The sequence below is a fragment of the Opisthocomus hoazin genome, chromosome 6 (genome assembly GCF_030867145.1).
Source record: "Opisthocomus hoazin isolate bOpiHoa1 chromosome 6, bOpiHoa1.hap1, whole genome shotgun sequence".
Taxonomy (NCBI): Eukaryota; Metazoa; Chordata; class Aves; order Opisthocomiformes; family Opisthocomidae; genus Opisthocomus; species Opisthocomus hoazin.
The window spans coordinates 47299684-47321809 of record NC_134419.1 but is presented as its reverse complement, the minus strand read 5'-3'; the positions used below and the strand labels follow the sequence as shown (position 1 = coordinate 47321809).

The 22126-nt window shown below is 42.5% G+C and overlaps 1 protein-coding gene across 3 annotated transcripts in view; it reads left to right on the top strand.

Moving 5' to 3' along the window:
* OGDHL (oxoglutarate dehydrogenase L) overlaps positions 1-18197 on the top strand; it is a 57356-nt gene extending 39159 nt beyond the window's left edge. For all 3 annotated transcript variants that reach the window (XM_075422992.1, XM_075422993.1, XM_075422991.1), the window contains 7 exons: positions 5873-6051; positions 9278-9349; positions 11257-11382; positions 11889-11961; positions 14075-14238; positions 14871-15025; positions 15811-18197. In XM_075422992.1, the coding sequence (XP_075279107.1) occupies positions 5873-6051; positions 9278-9349; positions 11257-11382; positions 11889-11961; positions 14075-14238; positions 14871-15025; positions 15811-15934 (893 nt within the window). In that variant the 3' untranslated portion in view covers positions 15935-18197. The remainder of the gene's footprint in view (positions 1-5872; positions 6052-9277; positions 9350-11256; positions 11383-11888; positions 11962-14074; positions 14239-14870; positions 15026-15810) is intronic.
* Positions 18198-22126: the final 3929 nt, after the last annotated feature.

The window sequence follows — 22126 nt, the reverse complement described above, 5'->3', positions numbered from 1 at the left end:
GGCAGGTACGTAAGCCAAAAGCTGGCATCTGTTCAGAGCTGTGAGCCTTGCACCAGGTTATTGTTGAGCTGGTTAGGAGCACCTGGGGTGTAACTGCTCCATTAAGATGATACTCTGACGAGATTGGTTTCACTCAGAAATAAAAGAAAGGCAGCTTTGTTTACTTGTAGTTCAAACAGTTGCTTATGTTTTGTATACAGGAAGCTGTGGAGTGGGTGTACTGAGGCATTAAATCAGAGTATTTAACAACCTCTGGTAATTTTGTTTGACATCCTGTGTATACTATTTTTAGCTATATCCAGATTATTAGAATTTAGTTGTGCATCCACTCATCTAGCTGTGAATTTTCCCTTTTACTGAAACTGAATGTCTGGAAGTATAAATGATAGCTGTGTGAAGTCATTTAAGCAAAGAAGTTTGTCCGAGTTTATTTGCTGATTGAGATAGAGGCAAAAAGCATAAGTAACTTACAGGCATGCCATGCATACTAAAAAATGCTTCAGCATTTTTTAAATACTCGAAAGGGTCTCCTGTCTTTCTTGACTGCCCTCAGAATGACTTGTGTAGTGTTGATTCTCTGTCCAGGAGGTGTGATTCTCTCCATTAGGTTCAGTACTGGCTTGTAGAAGTCTTGGGCTGTAGCATCCTGTACTGGGAACTTCCAGGGAACGTCAGGCAACACAGACTTGGAACTAGTGTGTAGTTCAGCCCATTTCTGAACCGTGAGACCTGGAGTACAGCTTTTTCAAGGCGGAAGTTCATGTTTAAAGCTAAAATTGCAGGGAAGAGGACAGGTATTGATTTAAACTTTTTTTTTGGAATACAGTTGTAGGATTTAATACATAGTATTACTACTTATTCAGAACAATATATTTTTAAGTTTAGGAGTAGCAAATACAATTACCTGTCAGAAATTGTGTTAGGAAGTAGGACAGACCGCAGTAACCAAGGACCAGGTTCTCAGTGGCATCTGCATGGAGCTCTAAGAAGTCGTCACTCTTACTATTTAATAGTCAGCCACCAGATGGGTATTAACTTCACTTTCTCCTGGGCTGTGTTTGGGTTTGTGAAAGGTGGAAATGTCCCTCCATTAGTCCTTGTGCTTAGATTTTCTGTTAAACATAGCACAGATCTGTCCGTGTAACTTTCCTTGTTATGACACTGAATCCCTGTGCTGATGAGCCCTCTATAACCATTAGTTAACATTCATGCCTTAAGTCACTTTGAAATCATATTGAATTAAGCTATAGCTTTACTTACATTAATTGAAAAACTATGGTTCTTTTGACAACCATGAAAAGCGCTGTGGGGAAAACCACAACACAATAAGCTGTGTAAGCTGCCACTTCGCTTGACAACATCTCTTTCTCTGCCAGAGTGACGAAAGAACAGTAAGGGAGCACAGCAGGAACTGGACTAGCAGAAACAAGCATTTCTGCTATGCCTGTCATCTAGGGACCTTAATGAACTTCAGCAATTAGAACATTCGTTTTGCAGCCTTAGTCAAGTGCTGTGTGTATTTCTTTCCTCTCTCCCCTCAGTTTGGAAGCTTACCCAACTGCTGTGCTGGGTGATGGTCCCCTGTGCCCCGGTGTGCTCTGAGCGGCTGCCTGGTGTTCGGGAGCCGGCTGGTGGCTCTTCGCCGCCTTTCGGTTGTGCAGATGCTTTACACGTCGGTCCTTGAAAGCTGAGTCTTGCAGCCCATTGTCTTGGCACTGGATTTCCTCATGGCTTAAACCTGTTCTCTGTTTCTAGCTGTGTAAGAGTTAATCTTTTAAACTCCCGAAGTTTGCGCCGCATTCTGAAGAAATGTTCAGTTCTTGTCTCTACAGGCACAAACAATAAAAGTTTGCAGGGTCTCTGCTGAAGTTTTTTCAACCCTTTACTCCCATCTGAGGTTGAGCCCTCATGAGGGGCCTGGGTAGGAACCTGCTCCGCTGCAGTTCACGTCCCGTCTCTGGAACTGTGGAGTCTTTCTAGCTCCGGTCACCTTCCCTGACCTTGACTCATCTGGTGCCCCAACAAATCCCTTTCAGAAAAGCTCCTCACCCTCTCCGGGCTTGTTCACCTTGCATCTGTCTAGATGTCTGTCCACCAGTATTTTTTTTTTTTTTTTTTTTAATTTAGCAGTTCAGATCTTGCTCTTTAAACTATTTTCTCCACGTGCAGGTAGGAGTCATAATTCTTGACCAAATCCCTAGCAATTGCTATTAATCACTGGTGAAATAGCTTTAATATTAGGAGCTCTCATTGTCATTTCCCTGGTGGAAAATGAGTTCTGGTACCAAAGATAGGTATATTGCAGACACGTGTTCCATGAAACAGCAGTCTTGGCAGAGTTAATTTCAAAATATTAATCAGAATGTATAGATAACATTTGGATATATTTTCCCAGATGTTTTCATGGCTGTCAGAGTGCTTGCAAAAGGTATCTGTGTTAGGACCACGCCTTTCAATGCAGCTTCACCTGGGACGTTGTCACCTTGTGGAGATTATTAGCACAAAGTGGGCAACAAGACAGGAAATAAGAAATGACACTTTTTTTTTTTCCATGTGAATTTTAGGGGTGATTTTGGTATATGAAACAGAATTATGTGTATGTTCTGACCATGTTTTAAATACGCTTAGAGCTCCATACTCTTTGAAAAGCACTGTGTGTTTATTGATAACTCCAAGCAGTGAAGACCTCAGTCAGTTCTTCTCTAAAAGCTAGATTGCCCCACCCTTACAGAGAGCGGCATATGCACAAATAAGTCTTGAACATATTGCATATTTTCTCAACCATGTCACCCAATCAGTAGAAATGGTCTCTTAATGCTTGTGTAAAATTAGAATGGGATTCAAGCCTATCTAGGGAAATCTATTTTTCAGATACCTTTGGGAACATGCATTGAAGGAGTTGTGTAAATTTTTTCACTGTTTGCATTGTGTTAAAAACAACAGAATCACACAAATCAGGAGGACAGAGATTTAAAATACGCTCTGGAAGAAAGGCCGCTCAGGCAGTCAGGCCAGAGGAATGGTCAGCAGAAGCCAGTGTCTTTGATAATGCACTGTTGTGGTGACTCACAGATGAAAGACCGTCTGTCTGACTTACTGGTCACCTTTTGGCCTCTAACTTACTAGTTACCTTTCGGTGTGAATACGAGCATCTGCTGGAGTCATGGATGGACTGTTCAGAGCGCAGCAGTCCAGAAGACAAGTGACTGAAAGATTTCTTGCCATGGAGGTGGTAAACAAAAAGCTGACTTGGAATTACCCAGGGGTAGACTATGAAGACACGCTATAAAAACAATATGTAAACCTGTTTTCTCTGTGAATAGACAATTTTACTTGAAGTTTTTGTTGATTTTTCTCTCATACAGTTAATTTGTCCTGCAGTTGTCCCTCTACTAACCTTCCAGGAAAGTTTGTATACTGACGTTGACTGAAGAGCCTGTTCTTGGAGCAGCAGAAAGAAATCCCGTAGTTCCAATTTAGCTGTAGTCATCGAGTTAAGCTCAAGCAATTTCGGTTTCATGCACACATGACCTATGTCAAAACTTTGTCAAGTGTTGGAAGGATGTTCTTGTAGTCGTGTTACAGAGGGACTTCTTCGATACATGACTGATCTCACTAGTCTTGTTGAGGGTTTTCCTTGTGGAACGGGACAAGTTAGTTTAAACTTTCTGTAACCACATGATCATTAGTACTCAGTTTTATAAGGTGGAAATGTTTGTCCTCTTGTCCTTCAGCTTTGTATTCTGCGCAGAACTTAAAAACATCAACTTAAAACGCATTTATCCATCAAATACGTATTCTCTGTGTGTATTGAATCCATTTTCCCTCAGTCAGAACCTCTACATCTAGAACAGTGCTATGTAGGACTGCTTTTTACTGAGAGCTTTAACTTTTTTAGTTCTAATTATTCCAAACTATAGATGCAGAATGTGAGTACAGGTATTAACCCAGCACTCTAGGCTCAGCTGTGTCAACACATCAAAGGAAAATATGAGCAGAGATCAAATATATGTTTTTATATTAATAGATATATTTATGTGTAATGTGGTATAGAAAAATACTGTAAATTTAAGGGTGATCATTAAACTGAGACATGTACCTTGCACATAGCTAGGTTTTCATGTTCTGACGTGGCACAAAATTCTGCATTTTTTTTTTTTTAAAGCTACCCAGGAGAGGCCATGTAGCACATGCAAACACGCTCGTCATTTTCTATTTTTTGCCTTTGTGGAGCTACTAGGAATCAATTACCTAGCTTACATTGCAGTAGCAGTTTCATTTGGGTTTCTTTTCTCTCTGCCAGTCATCTCCCCACGTCCTGGTGTAGAGCTGGGGCTTTATCATACTGCAGCGGGTCTCTCAGTGAGAGCAGTAATTTTTTTCTGCCTTTTAAGAGATATCCATGGAGCCTGTCAAGAGCCTTCAGTTGTCTTTGGGCCGTGACAAGTTTTAAGAGCAGACAACAAGCTGCCTGGCTTGCTCTGTGCATGGCAGAAGACCTGAGTTGCTGTCAACCAGGCTGCTGCTGTAGCTTTGTCCTGCTGCGTTAACCTGGCACGGCTGAGTCAGTGGGAACATGTGGCCCTTCTGCTCTGTATGGAGTTGATGAATTTACAGTTCAAACAGCACAAGTTTAGGGAAATGTATGCACTTACCTGATGGGTTGAGATCATTGACAGAGCGGAGAGGGAGAAGGTTATGTCTTTCTGTTTTCACTAGCTGAAGTAGTGATGTCATAGAATCATTTAGGTTGGAAAACACCTTTAAGATCATTGAGTCCAACCGTAAACCTAACACTGCCAAGTCCACCACTAAACCATGTCGCTAAGCACCACATCTACATGTTTTTTGAACATCTCCAGGAAATGTGACTCAGCCACTTCCCTGGGCAGCCTGTTCCAATGCCTGACCACTCTTTCAGTAAAGAAATTTTTCCTAATATCCAATCTAAACCTCCCCAGCACAATTTGAGGCCATTTCATTTTGCCCTGTCACTACTTACTTTGGAGAAAAGACCAAGACCCACCTAGCTGCAGCCTCCTTTCAGGTAGTTGTAGAGATCCGTAAGGTCTCCCCTCAGCCTCCTCCAGACTAAACAACCCCAGTTCCCTCAGCCGCTCCTCATAGAACTTCTTCTCTAGACCCTTCACCAGCTTTGTTGCCCTTCTGTGGACACACTCAAGCACCTCAGTGTCCTTGTAGTGGGCGTCCTCCCCATGAAAAGCACTTCTGGTCTCCCGTCTGCTGCTGAGGTGGAGACCTAAAGGGCCCTTAACCCTGCCAAAGGAAGGATTGTTTACCCCAGTCCCAGATGTGTCTCCCACGCACCTATTATGTTCAAGTTTTTTTGATGATCCAAAGACTATGATCCTACCTATAGACTGGAGATTGATGTCAGCCATAGTTTTGTTCAGTGCCTGCATATGAGAGGGGAAAAAAAAACAAAGACAGTGTTGTGCGGGGCAGTGCAGGTAATAAAATCAACAAGTAGTTTCTTGAACTAGTACTGGGCTCTAAGTGGATTTTTACAGGAAAAGATGGTACCTACCTCAGTGAGCTCTCAGGAAAACGTCACACGACGGTCTGAGCTAAGGGAGGGGTTTTTGGTTCATTTAAAAACTATGATATTTAAATGTTTGAGGAAAAGTTTGAAGGATTGGAGTCAGTATTGGAAAAATGTTATTTGCTAATCTTTCTGATGGAAATAGTACTATTGAAAACTGCATGATTTATAACAGGACTACAAAAATCCAGTTCATGCTCTCATTTTGTTTTCGTTTTATTTTAGGTTTTTTTAAATGAGAAATGAATGGAATTCTCAGCAAGTCTGTTTCTAATTCTTCTCTAATTCTCCCACTTGTTTGGTTCTCAGGTTTTGAACTTGGCTTTGCTATGGCGAGTCCCAATGCCCTGGTGTGCTGGGAGGCCCAGTTTGGCGACTTCCACAACACGGCGCAGTGTATAATAGACCAGTTCATCAGCTCCGGCCAGGCCAAGTGGGTTCGTCACAACGGAATCGTCCTGCTCTTGCCACACGGAATGGAAGGAATGGTGAGGGCTGCTGGCTGGCACGTCTGGGAGGGGAATGCTGACTGCCACATCTTCCTCTGTGCCTGCAAAAGCCAAGGGTGTCGTGGGGATTCAATGATGATACAAAGCTGGGGGAAGGAAGGCACTGTTTGGCATGTTGGACTGCTTCAGTGCTACAGAAAAGAATGTGGGTAGATTGGTCAGAGAGAACCAAAGAAAACTGAGAAGTATTTCTGAGCTCTTAGCTTTCTGTCCTGCCTAATGGCGTGTACCACGTTTTCCCCATTTTTTTTCTTTTTTTCTCTCTCTTTTGTTTTGTCTTTCCCTAAGACACTGCCTTCTTTCCCTAGAAAGCCAGATTCTTAGCGTACAGTAAGAAAGAAATCATTAGTGTCTAGCAGTACTTGCTTGGTTTTATTTTGCGTGAAGTATGTCTGTGTAAACTGCACTGAATACACTCGCAATTAAATGATATGAAACAACTTTAAAACTTCTTTAAAAATCATTGACATTGGGTAACTTTGATATAATAAGAAATTTTTCTGAAAAGGAAAATGTTTCTGCTAGCTGATGACTCTTTTCTTTGGTGGCTAGTAGGAGGAGCTAAGCAATTTCTTTGAGGAAAAGCATGGGCAAGCTCTGTATATAATGTTATATGAAGCTCTTACCAGCAGTAGAATTGTTCTTCAAATTTTTTAAGTTATTTTTAAAGGTTATATGAACATCACGTCAGGCTAGGTTAATTTTCTCCTTTTCAAATGCATTAACATTCATGAATTGATGCATGTATGTTTCTAGTTTTCTATTGAGAAAAGCATAGTATGTGCCACAGTGGCAATCTCCATCTGTATAAATGCTCTAGACCCTTTCACTACAAACTGCGTCATTTCCATTCTCACAAAAAATTTAGTTTATTTCCATTCAATTATAATCCTGTCCTGATATACTGGGGTGCATTCATATGTTATGAATGGCTTTGCATACCCACTTGTGCGTAAAGAATAAAGGGTCTAATGCAGTTCACAAGAGTTTTGATAAATTAATTTTTTTTAAATGAATCCTGAGGGACACCCTGAATGTGCCCTCAGCAGGAGGTGTGGTCCTCTGCAAGGAAGCACTCAGCTGAAGGGAGCTGGTTCTCTGCTCCCTACAGTACAGTCAGTCTTTCTTTTCTCTTAGACTCCTGGCAGCTGAGATTTGCCCAGATCTTGAGAAACATGCTTATTTTGCTGCTAGTGTCAGGTGCTTTTGGAATATTTAAGAATTCCACTGGGCTGTTGAAATCCGTTATCTTCCCAGAGGAGCTTTCCATTACAGGAGTGTTATTCTCTCTATAACTACAGTGTTGGGGACGGAATGATTTGGGGAAGGATTCATAATGGGATATGGATCCCTTCACCTCTAGGTCATGCATTCACAGGCAAGTTGGCTGTGACTGAAAGACTCTGCTGCCTAATGGCCCCTTGGGGACTCATCGGTAAGTAGCGAATGGATTCAGTATAGGTCTCACTGAGTAGGTGGTCACAGCAGAAATAAACCTGCCCCATCCCACACAGCGGTAGCTGGCAATCTGACTGGTGGTGTCAGCAGGGAAATCGAAGATGGATGTGAATGTGGAGACTCTGGATTGAGGTTGTTGCTGTGGTGGCGTATGTGTGCGTGTTAGGGAAGCCTCATGTGTCTCTCCTGTGATTGTTTGCTGAGTAACATCTCTGTTTCCAGCGTGCTGAGTTCAGTGTGCATGTGAAGCACAATGTTTGTACATGTATAGGTTGTACTTAGTGCAGGATTTGATTAACAGCAAATAGATGTGTACAGCAGAGCTATTGCAATGGTGGACTGTTACTGTGCACCATGGTTTTGTGTGGCTTTGCTTCTTGTTCTCAAGCCTTGACCCATTTATGACCACATTATTTAGCACCTCAGAAGTGGAGACACGCTTCAAAAGAGTAATTATGCAAGGCACAGTTCCTGGCTGTTTGTGTTACTCCTTTTTTGCTAATGGAACGTTTTTTCCTTTGAATTCCCTTAGTCCATGGAGCAGAGTGAAGCCTGCACTTGGAAGCAGGGAGGATGATGTGTTGAATCAAGGTGGACTACTAACTGTCAAAATAATGAGCGATTTTGGAGATCGTACGTTAAGGTTTCAACAGAGGAAGTTAGAATGAGAGAGGGCCATATAAAGAAAAATGCTCTTTATGAACATCGTTAGCTTAGGAGCCCTGGAGAGATTTGAGAGGTGTAATAGCTTATGTCTTCGGGTTAAAATACCTTGCAACTGTCTCCAGAATGAAAGTCTTTCCTAACAGTAACTGTCGCTTGAACAAGCAAAGACTGCCAGCATTAGCAGTAAATAAAAAAGCACGCTGCATTCTCGTACTCCTCACAGCTTGCTCTCATCCTTGATGAACAAGGACAGGAGAGGGAAGATGATAGATTCTGTTACACTACTTATTCCTGATATCGTCGGTGACCAGCATGCATGTTTTGCTAGTGTAAAACGGCTCTAACAGTGTTGGCGCACTAAAAGAAATTACCTTGGATACTGCTAGTGAGACAGCAGATGCGAGCGTTCAGTACTTTGACAGAATGCAGAGTACCTCCTGAGGAGGCAGAAATTAACAACAGGTTAGTTTGACAGATAATGCATACCTGTATTTTGATCCGTTTTAGCTGAAGCATTTGTCTAGGCTATTTTGTGCTATACCAAACAGGGGACAGTGGTAGGAGAGAGACCCTGAGCCTGCCTGTCGTGTTGCTGCTGCAGCGAAGATAGTCAGCAGTTCACTTTGCGTTTGCTCCAGTTCAGCTTGCTGGTGCGGTTTGGCCCTGAGAAGTGTGAGTCGCTGCCGTACACCGAGGCTCACGCTGTTTCTCCTCCTGATGTTCCTCCGGCTCCTTTTTGCCCCACATTAGCAAGGTCGTTCTTGTGCCCACATGGACCTACTGCCCTTTCACTGGTCTTTGCTGTGCAGCAGCACTGACACTAGAAATCACTCGCAGCTGGTAAAAACATTGGAAATCCATGTGAAACTTAATCTTCTCCTATGAAAACAGTTTATGGAAGACAAAGAATTCCAGTCCTGCAGAGTGTCCTCTCCCCTCTCACTGCTTCTGCCGCTGGTGCCTTTGGCTGGGGAGGCGGCTGTGCAGCCTGGTGCTGGGAGGTACCTACACAGGGATTGACTTGCACTGATGTCTGACTGATTATGTGGCTTTTTAGTGTTTTTAATGATGTCTTTATCAGGGTCCAGAGCATTCATCAGCCAGGCCTGAGAGGTTTCTGCAGATGAGCAATGATGATTCTGATGCTTATCCAGTAAGTAGATTTGTCAAAGGCCACATCCTTTTTTTGTTCTTCACATCTCAGAAATTTCTTTTTTGTAAGCAGCACCCTTTTAGCTAGGTATAGTGGGTTAAGATTTAGCTTCAAGAGTTGGTGTAACATTGACTTGATAGCAGTAAAAGTAATGGAAGTATGCAGTATGTGCTGCTTCATTTCAAAGCTGAAGTCATATGCAATTCATCTCTGGCAGCATGATCTTTTTTGGCTGTTCCTCAGGGCCAGTGATTCTGGTTGTTTATATTGCTGTGAGTACTGCAAATAGGTATCTCTAGCAAATTTCTAAAGGAGGCCAAGTGAGAAGACTCCTGGCTTTTTGCAGTGGAGCTAAATTGTACTGCTGGGAGCATGAAAATAAGCAACTTCTAAATTTGATTCAGCTAAGACCTTCATATGTTGGTCATTCATTTCTACAGATAAAGTACATAGCTCTACAGGATATTGGGCATCCACTTCCCTACTACAGATTTCCTAAGAAATACTGCTATGCATTAACTGAAAAGCCCACCAATTAAAAAAAAAGCAAAATAAAGTGGATGTTTTGGGCCCTGAGTTTGTTAGTGTCCTGGTTTCGGCTGGGATAGAGTTAATTTTCCTTCCAGTAGCTGCTGTGTTTTGGATTTAGTAGGAGGAGAATGTTGATAACACTGATGTTTTTAGCTGTTGCTATAAAATCAGGCACTTTTTCCAGTCTCCTGTGTTCAGCTAATGAGTAGGCGTGCAGGAGCTGGGAGGGAGCATAGCCAGGCAGATAGCTGGCCAGCGGAAATATCCCATATCATAGGCATCATGCTCAGTTTATGTATGGGTGTTGGCCGGGGGGCAGGAATCTGCTCTTCTCGTTTCCATGGGTTCGAATCCTCTCTTGTCTGAGAGTTCGAACTTTTTTGTGAATTCCATGAAATTCCTGATTTCGGGTTCCGCGAAGTTTGTTTTGCATATTCATTATTTATCATTATCATTATTATTACTGGTATTAGTAGTAGTATTAGTATTGGTAGTAGTAGTAGTAGCAGTAGCAGCAGTAGTAGTAGTATTTCCTTTACTGTCTTATTAAACTGTTTCTATCTCAGCCCATGAGTTTCCCCTTTTGTCTGTTTCTCCTCCCCATCCTGCTGTGGGGTAAGGGGAGGGGTGAGCGAGCGGCTGTCTAGTGCATAGTTGTTGGCTCCTGGGTTAAACTATGACAGTTACCCTTGGGGCAATGATAGCTCCGAAGCCATGTCCTTCCTCATCTGAAACTGATTTTATCAGTGTACTGTGAGAATGAAGACCTGTTTGATTGACTGCATTTAAACACTGTCAATTGCACATGATAAGCAAGTTATAAATTTTATTACCAGATTTTATTACCAGATTATTGTACCTATACCTATATATATGCTTACCTAATATATAAGTACATAGGTATGGATAAAAAAAGCCCTATATTAGTAAAATACATACATATAAAACATATGAAATTTATGTATTAATATAGTATAAGAGGACAGGACACCTATCAAAAAATAGGAGAGAGAGAGTTAACTATACACTCAAAAAATGAATTCTAATTTTAAGACTCTTTCAAAGGGGTTCTATTTTGTGTCTTCCACCTACTGAAGTCCTAGGTCCTCCGCACCCTTCCTTCCTGGACTTCCCAGCTTGATGAAATTAATGAAGCTTTTTGCGTTTATTTGCATACATTTTTAGGAAGAAGTAGAAACAGAAGTGAATGATTTATAGGGATGCCTCCCTAGCTAATAGTACAGTCTCAGCAGAGATCTGCTAATTAAGATTTTTGAGGAATGAAGTTGCTGAGAGTCAGAAGCAGAAGGATGGCTTTCAAGCCTTTTTTTCTGAACTTTTAGACATCTTTCTAATGCCTTTAATGCCTCTCTCAGGAATTCAGTGAGCAGTTTGAAGTTTCCCAGCTTTATGAATGCAACTGGATTGTGGTGAATTGTTCAACTCCAGCCAATTACTTTCACATCCTCAGAAGACAGATCTTGCTGCCATTCAGAAAACCGGTAAAGTTACTGTAATGGACCTGAATATTCTAGGTATATTAACCCTCACTTAAAGAGGGGTCGTTGTTTGCGTATGACATACTGAGAAGGACAGGAATCCTTGGTGAAGAACCTTAATTGAACACAGGTTGAAGTCGCTGATTCGATGGAATAAAACTCAGCTCTGACTACAATTCTAAAATTTGATTTTCAACTTTACTTTCTTCTGGCTGTGCAGATGAGCTCGTCAAGACACTATGTAGCTAACAAGTTGCATAACTGTAATCTGCATGTCTAATTGCTGTTTTTGAGAACCTTTAAAGGAAGTGGACTACACAAATCTGAATAATTTTGAAACTTCTAGGCTTTCAAAACAGGAAAAAATACTTTACTGCCTTTGCTAGTCACATTAATTTGATCTATAGCATATTCAGTTTGTGGGTTTTGTATGAACAGTGTTACAAATGTTGCGTGTAATAATGTAGATAAAGCAGCTCCTGAGTGTTGGAAAAATTTCTGTCTTACAGCTGATTGTTTTGACACCCAAGTCCCTGCTGAGGCATCCGGAAGCTAAATCCAGTTTTGATGAAATGGTGTCTGGTAGGTGACCTTAAAGTATCGTGGACAAATAATTAGCTGTATGAAGTGTCATGTCTGGCTGTGAAGAAGAGAATCTGCTCTGGAGAGGTTGCCTTTTCCTTTGGCATAATTTCTGTGGAGCTGTTGCAGGGAAATGTAGCGTGGACTTTTGCTGAAAAGTCTGCTTTCAAGTATGGATTCTTAATTTTAACAGGCTTATCTTGTAACCAACCATTATTCTTAAAGGCAGTGGAAAGCGTGTTCTGCTCTCTGCAGGGGTGTTCCCCTCAACAGGCTATTAGATCCCTCCGCTCTTTTTCTCTTCATATAAAAATCGAATTGTTCTTTGTTCTGCTCCCCCAAGTTGTGAGGGATAGGGTGTCATCACACTGTGCCCATTTGGGAGAATGAAGGGCCCGTTTCTTCTTACAGCACGCAGTTCTGGGGCTGCCGTGTCAGACCAGTGAGGTGAAGTGAGCTCAGTGAGTTCAGAGTTGTAGGCTACCACCCTAGCTGCTGTTGGCATGCCCTCAGCACCGAGAGAGACGTAGCAACTGCAGAGGTAATACCACAAAAACTGGAGTGATTTGTCTTGCCATGCGCTGGTTAGGATGTGCTGAAGCGGCATGAGGAAATGCAGTGAAATGTGGCGAGTGAGTGATGGAAGCGACTGTTCAGAGCGAGATGGTGCACCATGTGGTGGTCTCCAGTTCTAGCGGGTGTCTTGACTGCTGCCAGAAAGGAGTAACTGCTCAGTTTTTCAAAAGCAAGTTACAGTGTATAAACACGCTTAAATATTGCATTATCTCTTTTTTGTAGGTGAGTAAAGTTTGCTTCTCAAGCAAAGACATTTGCTGGTTTTGATTACTGTTTAAGAGCTTTGTAGAAAGAGTCAGATTAGAAATTCCGTAGGGATTGTGATTTGTCACTTTGTCTTGGGAGTCCCCTCTGCTTCAGGCTAACCCTCAGTAGCAGCCAAACGCCTAATTAGTGTTGAATTCTGACATACTTTCATGTTCTGCTGCAGAGGACAGCAAGTAGTGAAGTATTGCTGACTCTCAGCCAACTCTTTATGCTCTGATTTTTAACGGAAAGCTGAGAAGGAGAGGAACACTGGCTCCAGCTGATCCAATGAAGCGTAGATTCAGTCTTTTTTAATGATGAATTCTGCTGTTTGGTGAGACAGGATAATTCAGACATAAATCAGTTCCTCTTTCATATGTTTGTACTGCTGCTTTTCTCCCCCCAAGATAAATGGTTCAAACAGGAGCTGCTTCTCCTGGTAAGTGGGTGTGCTGATTCAGACTGGGAGGTCATGCCACTGTCTGCTACCCTGCAGTTAGTTAATGGAGGAATAGTTCTAATCAATCATAGAAGAGAGCAAAGAAAAGGGTCTTTTAGACCATCAAGCCCCTCTTCGAGTTTCATGTATCCCAAGCAGATTGTTCTCCTGGGAGATGATATCACAAGGGAAAAGATATCTAGCAGTGAGGATACGCATCTGAAATTGTATCATCACTTATATGTATGGCTCAGTACTATGCTAATTCTTCCTTTGGCTGATGTTGTTTTAGCTCTCAGACAGACGTTTAAATCACATAAATATATGACAGTGATGTGTGTGCTTGTGTAAATATTTCTGCAGTTTCCACATTTAGTTGCATTATTAATATTGTTGCATTATGAATATGTGCTATGCTTTTATATAAAAATGGTCTAAAATTTTCTCAACGTAGATTAATGTTATATGGTTGAGATCATCTTGGAAAGAAGAAACAAGATTTCAGGTAATTCTCTGAAAAAAAAACAAACCTGTAAGCAAAGGTGAGCTATCCAATCAATTTAAAATTAAAGGTGTAATCCACAACACAAGGCTAAAAAAGAATCCCCTGGTAATATGTTTCTGTCTGTCAGTGTGAAAGAGTGGATTACTGACAATCTTTTAAATTCTTGAAACTAAACTGCTGACAGTCCCTTTAGCAGAATTACCAGTCTGAAGAGTAGGAATAGAGAGGCAGCAGAACCTTGTGACCATTGCAGGCTGCTGTTTGCTCAGCGAAGGACTGTTTCTTGGGCTGCTGTGTTGCAGTATCAGTTCCGCTGGGAGCACTTTTCTAATTTGTGTTCTAACTAGGTACCACTTTCCAACGCGTGATTCCTGAGAATGGGCTGGCAGCTCACGCACCACAGGAGGTCAAGCGAGTGATTTTCTGCACAGGAAAAGTGTACTATGATCTTGTGAAAGAGAGAAAGAATCAAGAGCTGGAGAAACAAGTAGCTATAACCAGGCTTGAGCAGGTGAGCTCAGATCCTCAGAAAACAGGGTCCTTCGGGAGACTTTTGGCACGGGATTCCTATGCTTTTAAATAGATATTGCTTGCCAAAAAGGATGATGATAGTATTTTTATGGCACGTTGCATCTTGCAAGACATTATCTAATCCTTCATGCCCTTGTGGAGAAGGAACACGTCAATAATATAGTGGACAATGAGATCCGGAAAGCTCGATGACTTTTCCAGAACAACATAGCATGTGAAGGTTACAATGTGATGGCACCTTGAATTTGTATATCCAGTCTGCTAGGTTTAAGTGTTGTGACTAGTACACTTTGCAGCTATATTGTCATTCAGTAATTAAGGACTTGTATTGTTACAGTTCACTAGAAGAACTGTAGGAATGCAGGAGATGTGGACAGTGACCTACTACTGTTCATACTGGGGCAACTGTAAAATAGATGTGTGTTCATTTCTGACAGCATGAAATCAATTAAAGAAATATGACTCACTTTAAAGAACATACAGCAATTACATTAGGTACTAAATGGTTCATTACAATGGTTGGTTGTAATACCCGATAGGTAAAAGGCTTTCCTACCATGGGGTAACACCATGTAAGAGAAAGTTTTGCCAGTTATTACCCTCTTTTTCCAGATCTCGCCATTCCCCTTTGACCTGCTGAAAGAAGAACTTGAGAAGTATCCAGGTGCTGATCTAGTTTGGTGTCAGGAGGAACACAAAAACAGTGGATATTACGATTATGTCAAACCTCGTTTCCGCACTATTGTGAACCACACTCGACCTATATGGTATGAGTCTTTAAACAGTTGCTCTGTCTCCTGGGCTGATCTGTTTGTTCTCAAATTTGCTGGGGGAAGGTTGTGTTGTTTGTTTTTTTTTTTCTTTTAAATTTGTTTTTGATTTGAGGATGTTATTCATGGGGAAGTCAGGTTCTTCTCAAATCAAAAGCTCTGAGTTTGAGTTGTTGGGTGAAGGAGGGAAAGGTCTAGACAATTATTTTTCAAATACCTCATGCATATCTTGCTCCTCCTTGTAGTTCTAAAAGAAAATCAGTAGCAACTAGCTCTATATTTGTTGCCACTTAGCACAGCACTTAGCTCTCCTGGATTTTTCTCTCTTGTTGTCTAAGATTCTATCTTTTTTTTAAGAATTTCACTCCAAATATTAGGTTTCTGGAGGAAACAGTTGTTGTAAGAGCTCAATCCAGGTACCTTTGCATTTATTTTAGATGATTGACTCTCAGATCTGCCCATGCAGCTGTTGGAGGAATGAGTCTTCATCGCCAAGAGCAAGTTACTTAATTATGAGACAGTGTAGCTGGCTGCCCTGGGAGGGAGGGGGGAGAAGACACAGCTTAATATTGACGGGAGAGGGAAAAGAGGGGGCAGCTGACCAGAAGGTGTAACTGATGGTGCAACTTAGATTGATTTTTATTTAAGAAAGATTGATGATTATATGTCCAGATCTGCCAAACTGACTTGAATGCATTTAGCAGCATGTTCTCATGCTTGTTAGTGTCAAAGTAGTCTCTCTTCTCACCTCATTTGTCTGCCTGATTCTTTTTGTCACAAAGGTATGTTGGCCGAGAGCCTGCTGCTGCTGCTGCCACAGGCAACAAGAACACGCATCTGGTGTCGCTCAGGAGGTTCTTGGATACAGCTTTCAACCTGGAGGCCTTTGAAGGAAAGACATTCTAACTGCAGGGCACCAACCCATCTCTAACTAGTAATCTCTCAAATCACTGCAACCGAAGAAGGAAACGGAAGTGGGAAAAATACTGGAAATTATGTATTTTTGCTTTACCAGATAAAATGATCCAGCAGCTGACTTCATTAATCTGCATCGTGCACCCCAGTTTGTAAAGAAAAAAAAAAATTCCAACTTACCTTCCACCATTTTTTGTGACTTGTCTGTTTAGGTTGGGACCTCTTTGGCACAAGGAGAGGCTCCTATGCAAGGATGCAGTGTCCACCCCAGTGAGGCCCCAGTCTCAGTCTGTGGGCACTGTCTAATTACTTTAAGTGAGTTATGCAGTCATGGACAGCATGATAGTTATGCACATCCCTGAAAAAGAAGAGAGTACATTTGGGAGCCACTAAGGAGACAAGATGCATTGTTACAAGGAAAATGGTTGACAGGTACTTCTAGATTTATTGGAGAGGAGTAATGAAACCGAAAAGCAAAAGTTGATAGATGACTGGTAGAGAGATGTACTGGCTGTGGGTAGTGGAAGGAGGTGGCAAGGTAGCCTGGTGATGTGAGGAGCAGGCTGGGAATAGGGAGTCAGGTTGCAAAGTTGCTGAACTGTGGGTGATAACAGAAGTGGTGTGGACCGCTTAGGTATAAGATGGAGGAGGGTGATGAAGGAAGAAATCAAAGGGACTGAGAGAAGGTTTGTTGGGGGTAGCCGAGGAGGAAAGAAGTGTACATCAGACCACAGCTGACAGAGCAGTGGGTGATCAGCGGGAGAATTCAGCATCAAATGACTTCAAAAGTAAGAGGTGGCAGCACCAATTGCTCCCACTCCCTGGGCTGCCTGCTTTGATGCACTGTGGTATTGAGGGACTGTGGGGTCATGTGAACATCCTCATTTTGGATGAACACTCTTTTGCTCACCAAACGACTAAGATCAGCTTTTCTTTGACCTGGTAGCACCCATAAAAAGATTGTGTTTGGATAAGGAATCTGTGTTTGTGCAACAAGCAGTGGGTTCTCTGCTTTGTCCAGTGCAGATCCCTGCCTCACATCTCCTTGCTGATTTTAATTCAGCTCTGAAGTGGCAATTCCTGATTTAGTCAGCCTTTTTTATGTTAAGAGGAAGGTGGGCAAGCAACGGTTGCTGATTGACCAAAGGCACATGCTGTGGTTTTGTACAAGTAGTAATTGATTCTTTTTGGTCCTTGTGTTTACTGGTCAATTAGGATATCAATTGCTGCATGCTTTCTGTGTGGATGTCCAAGTGAGCCGCCTCTGAGCGCTGGCTCTGTGTAAGGCGGCTGCCGAGGGAACAACAGGGGCCGTTTCTCTTCTCCGGAGATGGGGCTTGGCTTCCAGGGCTGCACTTCGCAGAAGGATGGGCTCCCGGTGTCGCTGCCCGTGCTTCTCTGCAGTGCGAGATAGCAGGTGGGCACAGCCGTCCTCTCTGCTCTTCCTAGGAGCGCTGGTGTTGTCAGAGGTCTTGTTCCCTCTGCCCCTGGGGAGCCTGCGTCTGGGTGAACCTTGCGCCTGCAGGTTTCTGCAACTCTAGACTACGTAGTATGTCTCGTCAAAATAAAAAGCTGTATTAAAAACTTCTAGCTGTGATCAGGTACTACTTGGCCAAGCAGGCTGCCAAAAAAGGATGTGTGCCTTATGCTGTCCCTTTATTTGGCCTGGAGGCAACACAATGGTGGAAAAAATAATCCTTCTGGCAGACCATAAAATGGATGTGGTGAGGTACTCTTGGGATCCAGAAACAAACTTAGTCTAATGTTCATGAAACTTAGTAGAATCCTTTTATGTCAGACTGGTTGCCTTGGGCTTTTTCTCTCATGGAAACAGTGAAGCTAATTCAGTCTTTTGAAACCTGATGAACTTGGAAAGTACTGCAGTTGACAACAGCAAAGATTGTCTCCTGTCCATTTCTATAACTCAAAACGTGAAGCTGGTAGGCAGTAAGCATCACCCACAGTATTCTAATGCTTTTATGAATGCTTGTTTCTGTGGCAAGAATTGAGCGCTGCTAAATATTGCTGCCACTGTTTATTGTATTCTCAGTTTGCATAAGGCAGGTCAGCGCTGCATGAAATATGATAAATGCATTTATGCTGCAGTATATGCAGAGGTAGAAAACAAAATTAACATAGAAATGTAAGTGGTAAATGACAGGTTTCCGTTTTCATTGTGTATCATAGATTATGGCATAATAGCTGCATAAAAATTCCATCAAAGAATCTAAAAAACCCCAATAAAAATATGTGAGAACGAAATTCTCTGTTGTGGTTGCTCTTTTTGACAGTTTCTCCTTTGAGTGCTGGCATTAGCATCGCATTCGTAAGAGTGCTAGGGCAGCTCATTTTTCCATTTTCTGTTTGTTTCCTCAATAGTGGCTTATTTAAATATAGCAGCAGAGAGAGAGACAGCGTTTGGACTAGAAAAAGACAATTATTCAGAACCATTGGGTTAAAAGTAGTAATAGCATTGAGGTTATATTAGAATATTCTGGTTTATTCCATTCTATTTTTTTAAAGTAATAAGTGAACAGATCTCTGTTTCAAGCAGAATTTTTAAACTGCTGGAACTAGACTGGAATTAATTTCTCTAAGTTCTAAACACTGGAATGCACTGCTTCAAACATGTTGGCTCAACATATGTTTCTGTTGAATTACTTTTCCTGTTGCCTGCACTTTCTGATAGTAAGTGTTTAAAAGCTAGTAAAGTGTTATAAATTGCTAACTGCATAGATTATACTTATTTGCAGAATTCTGCTGCTTTTCCTCAGTGAGGCTTCGTGAATAAAAAACTCTTACAGAGAGTTCTTAAATAGATGCACATTAAATGGGTGCATTATCAACAATCAGTGCAAGTTTCTGTAGTAGCAGCTTTAAACCGGGTTAAGAATATCTCTCTCATCTTACAGAAAACAAATACTTTCTTAGAACTAGCAGACAAGTTAAATGCTCTTTACATACTAGATAGCAATCAGTCTTTGTAGAGTGTTTGGAAAGGACTGAAGTAGTATATAAGCCTCTTCTGCAAGTGGTCTGCACTGAAATTCAAATCATGGCTCTGTAACTCGGAAGGAAGAAACAGCAAATGTGAGAACCAATGGACGTCGCCGTACTGGTGGGTGAGATACCACATTGTCCGTGCCTGCAACAGCAAAAGACTTGCGGAAGACAAACAGCTTCTGTCACAGAGTTGTTTTTATTTTCCTAGTAGCTGCCTGATGCGCTGCGCTGACAGCGGGGGTGTGCTTGGTGGAAACCTTTGTTCTGCCCGTGATAGAGGGGTGCTCCGCGGTTGGGGTCAGTCTGCCAGAGCAGAGGAGCAACCAGTCCTCCGGAAAGGGAATCGTTCTGCTTGTTCTAGGAGGTAAAAATTCATGTATGAGACGAGACCAGGAACAGGAACGTTCCTGGTTCAAACAAACGTTCAAACAAAACGTGTGCTTTGTTTGAACTGAGTAGGTGAAAGTGTGTGTGTTGGGGGGGTGGTTTCTTTTTTACTGGTGTTAATTTTTTAAGAACCCCTTGGCTGGACCCTCTGGCTGCTGTCTTACGAGTTCTGGTAGCTCTTAACCGTGGTACACAAACAGACAGCTGCCCACCTGCCTCTGTTACAGGGTTGAGAATAACCACTGCTGCTGATAACAAAATGAAAGCTTGGATCCTCTGCTCTATGCATACACACATGTGTGCGTATGTGTCAGAAAATCAGTCTTTTTGATTGCTATTAACACAGGCATCGCAGACTATGGCTGCTCAGTCTGGCTTTTTGCCAGTGGTACAGATGACTGAACATTGTTTAAAACATGAAACAGAGGCGCACTCAAAAATCATGAAAAGCCAGATAATCCCTAAAAGCAGTTGAAACACCTTCGTGAAGTTAACAAGTCTAGTGAAAGATGGAGGGGAAAAAAGTCTGCTGTTGTCTTGTGTGTTGCTTTGGTCAATCCGGTGTGTTTTTATTTTTACAGGCAGCTGCACAGGTTGGCGCTGGGCCGTGGGGGTCTGCCATGGCACCTGCCAGGCTAATGGGTTACCCAGCACAGGTGACTTAATTATGGCTGATGGGACTGGCCTCTGTGGGGGTGGGCAAGCCAAGCTGCCTGCGGCTAACTGGTTAAAGCCCAGGGTTTGGTCCCAGCTGGCCCATTTCTATCTGCTTTGCATCACCCCCTAAATGCTTTACCTTGTTTTCCCCGGAGTGGAGGGCTGTGGGTCACTGCTGGCCATTTCTGCTGTAGGACGGACAAGAGTTACAGAGTTACACTACAGCGGAAGGGGCTGAGGATGGCTGCAGGGAAAGGCTCAGAAGCGAAAGGGGGCCACAGGCTCCCAGCTGCTGGAGTTTTCGAGGGACAGGTAAGAGACTCGGCTGGTGGGAGCTGGGTAAGGCTGCCTCATCCTGCCCTCGGGGTGAAGGGAACACCTTCCTTCAAATTATTTATCAGAGCTCCTGAGGATTTCGAGGCCTGGAGGAAAACTCAGAGTGTGGCTGGGGATTTCCGATACAAGCCACTGGCAAAAGCTGCTTGGGATGTAAAATACTGCCTCTTGCAGTGCCTGGTTTGGAAAAGGTGAGGAAGCCCTTGAGTGAAAGATGGTAGAGAAATGCATGGAATGGTTTGGGTTGAAAGGGTCCTTATAGATCATCCAGTTCCAACCCCCCTGCCATGGGCAGGGACACCTTCTACTAGACCAGGTTGCTCAGAGCCCCATCCAACCTGGCCTTAAAGGTTTCCAGGGAGGGGGCAGCCACAGCTTCTCTGGGCAACCTATGCCACTGCCTCGCCACACTCAGAGTAAAGAACTTCTTCCTTGTACCTTGTCTAAATCTATCCTCTTGTAATTTAAAGCTATTACCCCTTGTTCTATCACTACATGCCCTTGTAAAAAGTCCCTCTCCAGCTCTCTTGTTTCGTGGTTTGGTTTTATTTAAAAAATCCCCGTACAAACCCGCACAACAACAACAATAAAACCCTTTAACACTCCCTTGTCCTTCCCTGGGTGGAGGTGAAGAACGAGCTGTCTTTTGCCGGGCTGCAGCAGCCATCGTCCCCAGGCAAGGTCTGCTGGGAGGGACAGGCACCGGACCGCCGCTCTTCCCACATCCTTCAGGTCTTGGAGCTCTGGTCAGTACCTGTTGTACAGCCCTGCTGTGCTGATGAAAACACGGACCATTACAGCACACCAAAAAAAAATGCCTGCAGAGAGGGTAACTTTGCATGTATCTTTCTGCCCTTGTTCTTGGGTGGTGAAAGGTACCGAGCAGAACAACTCTGACATGAAGCGCTAAATATCAAAAGGCATTCAAGATTTCTATTAGCTCTGACCAAAAAGTGTGGGGTATTTTTTTTGTTCCCCTAAGTCATTTAGTAGTTCTGCAAAGTCCAATTGTGTAGCAATAGGAGCCGTGATTTATGGACTCTACTGATTAACAGATGATTGTTGAAAGTTCTTCTTCATGTTTATGCAGAACCAGGACAGAGATGAAGTGGGTACGTTTCCTTCATCATCAGTGTAAGGTATCGGGAAGCAGCATGTGGACCGAAATAGAAATTCAGCATACTTGCAAGAAGGAAACAGATAAATATTGTCTTTTTTTCCAATCCTTGTGTTTTGGGGTTTTTTTAACTGTTGAAACTACTTCTGATTTTAGATGCTTCTCAACTGTCATTTCAGATTGTGCTTTTCTTAATGCCATTATTTAAAATGTAGCCTATTATCCAAAATAATAATAATAAAAGAACAAAAGGAAAAATTATTCAGGAAAAAGAGTATTTTAGAGATTTATTAGCTTTGATTGAAAATGTTTTACAGAGTTCTTCAGAGTTTTCAATTATTAATAAGCGCACCAGGTGGCTCCTTTGTGATATTTAAGTGATGCCGTCATTAATGGCAAATGGAGATCTAATTTGTTTAGAGGGGAAAACAACTGTAGTCATCACTAAAGATGCTGTGTGAAACACTGAAATATAATTTCTGTTGCAGAAATCTTTACTTCCTATTCAATAGCCCGTAAATTCACTGATACTCTCACAGAGGAGCAGAGAGCAGCTTTCCGCCCGTGTCATGCCCAGCCGGCGTTCTGTTCTCCTTCGCATCATGGCATCATGGCAGAGGGAGTGCTCGAGCGCTCACAGGTGAAGGAGCTCTGTGTCAGAGCTCAGCTTGGCTCTCGATTAT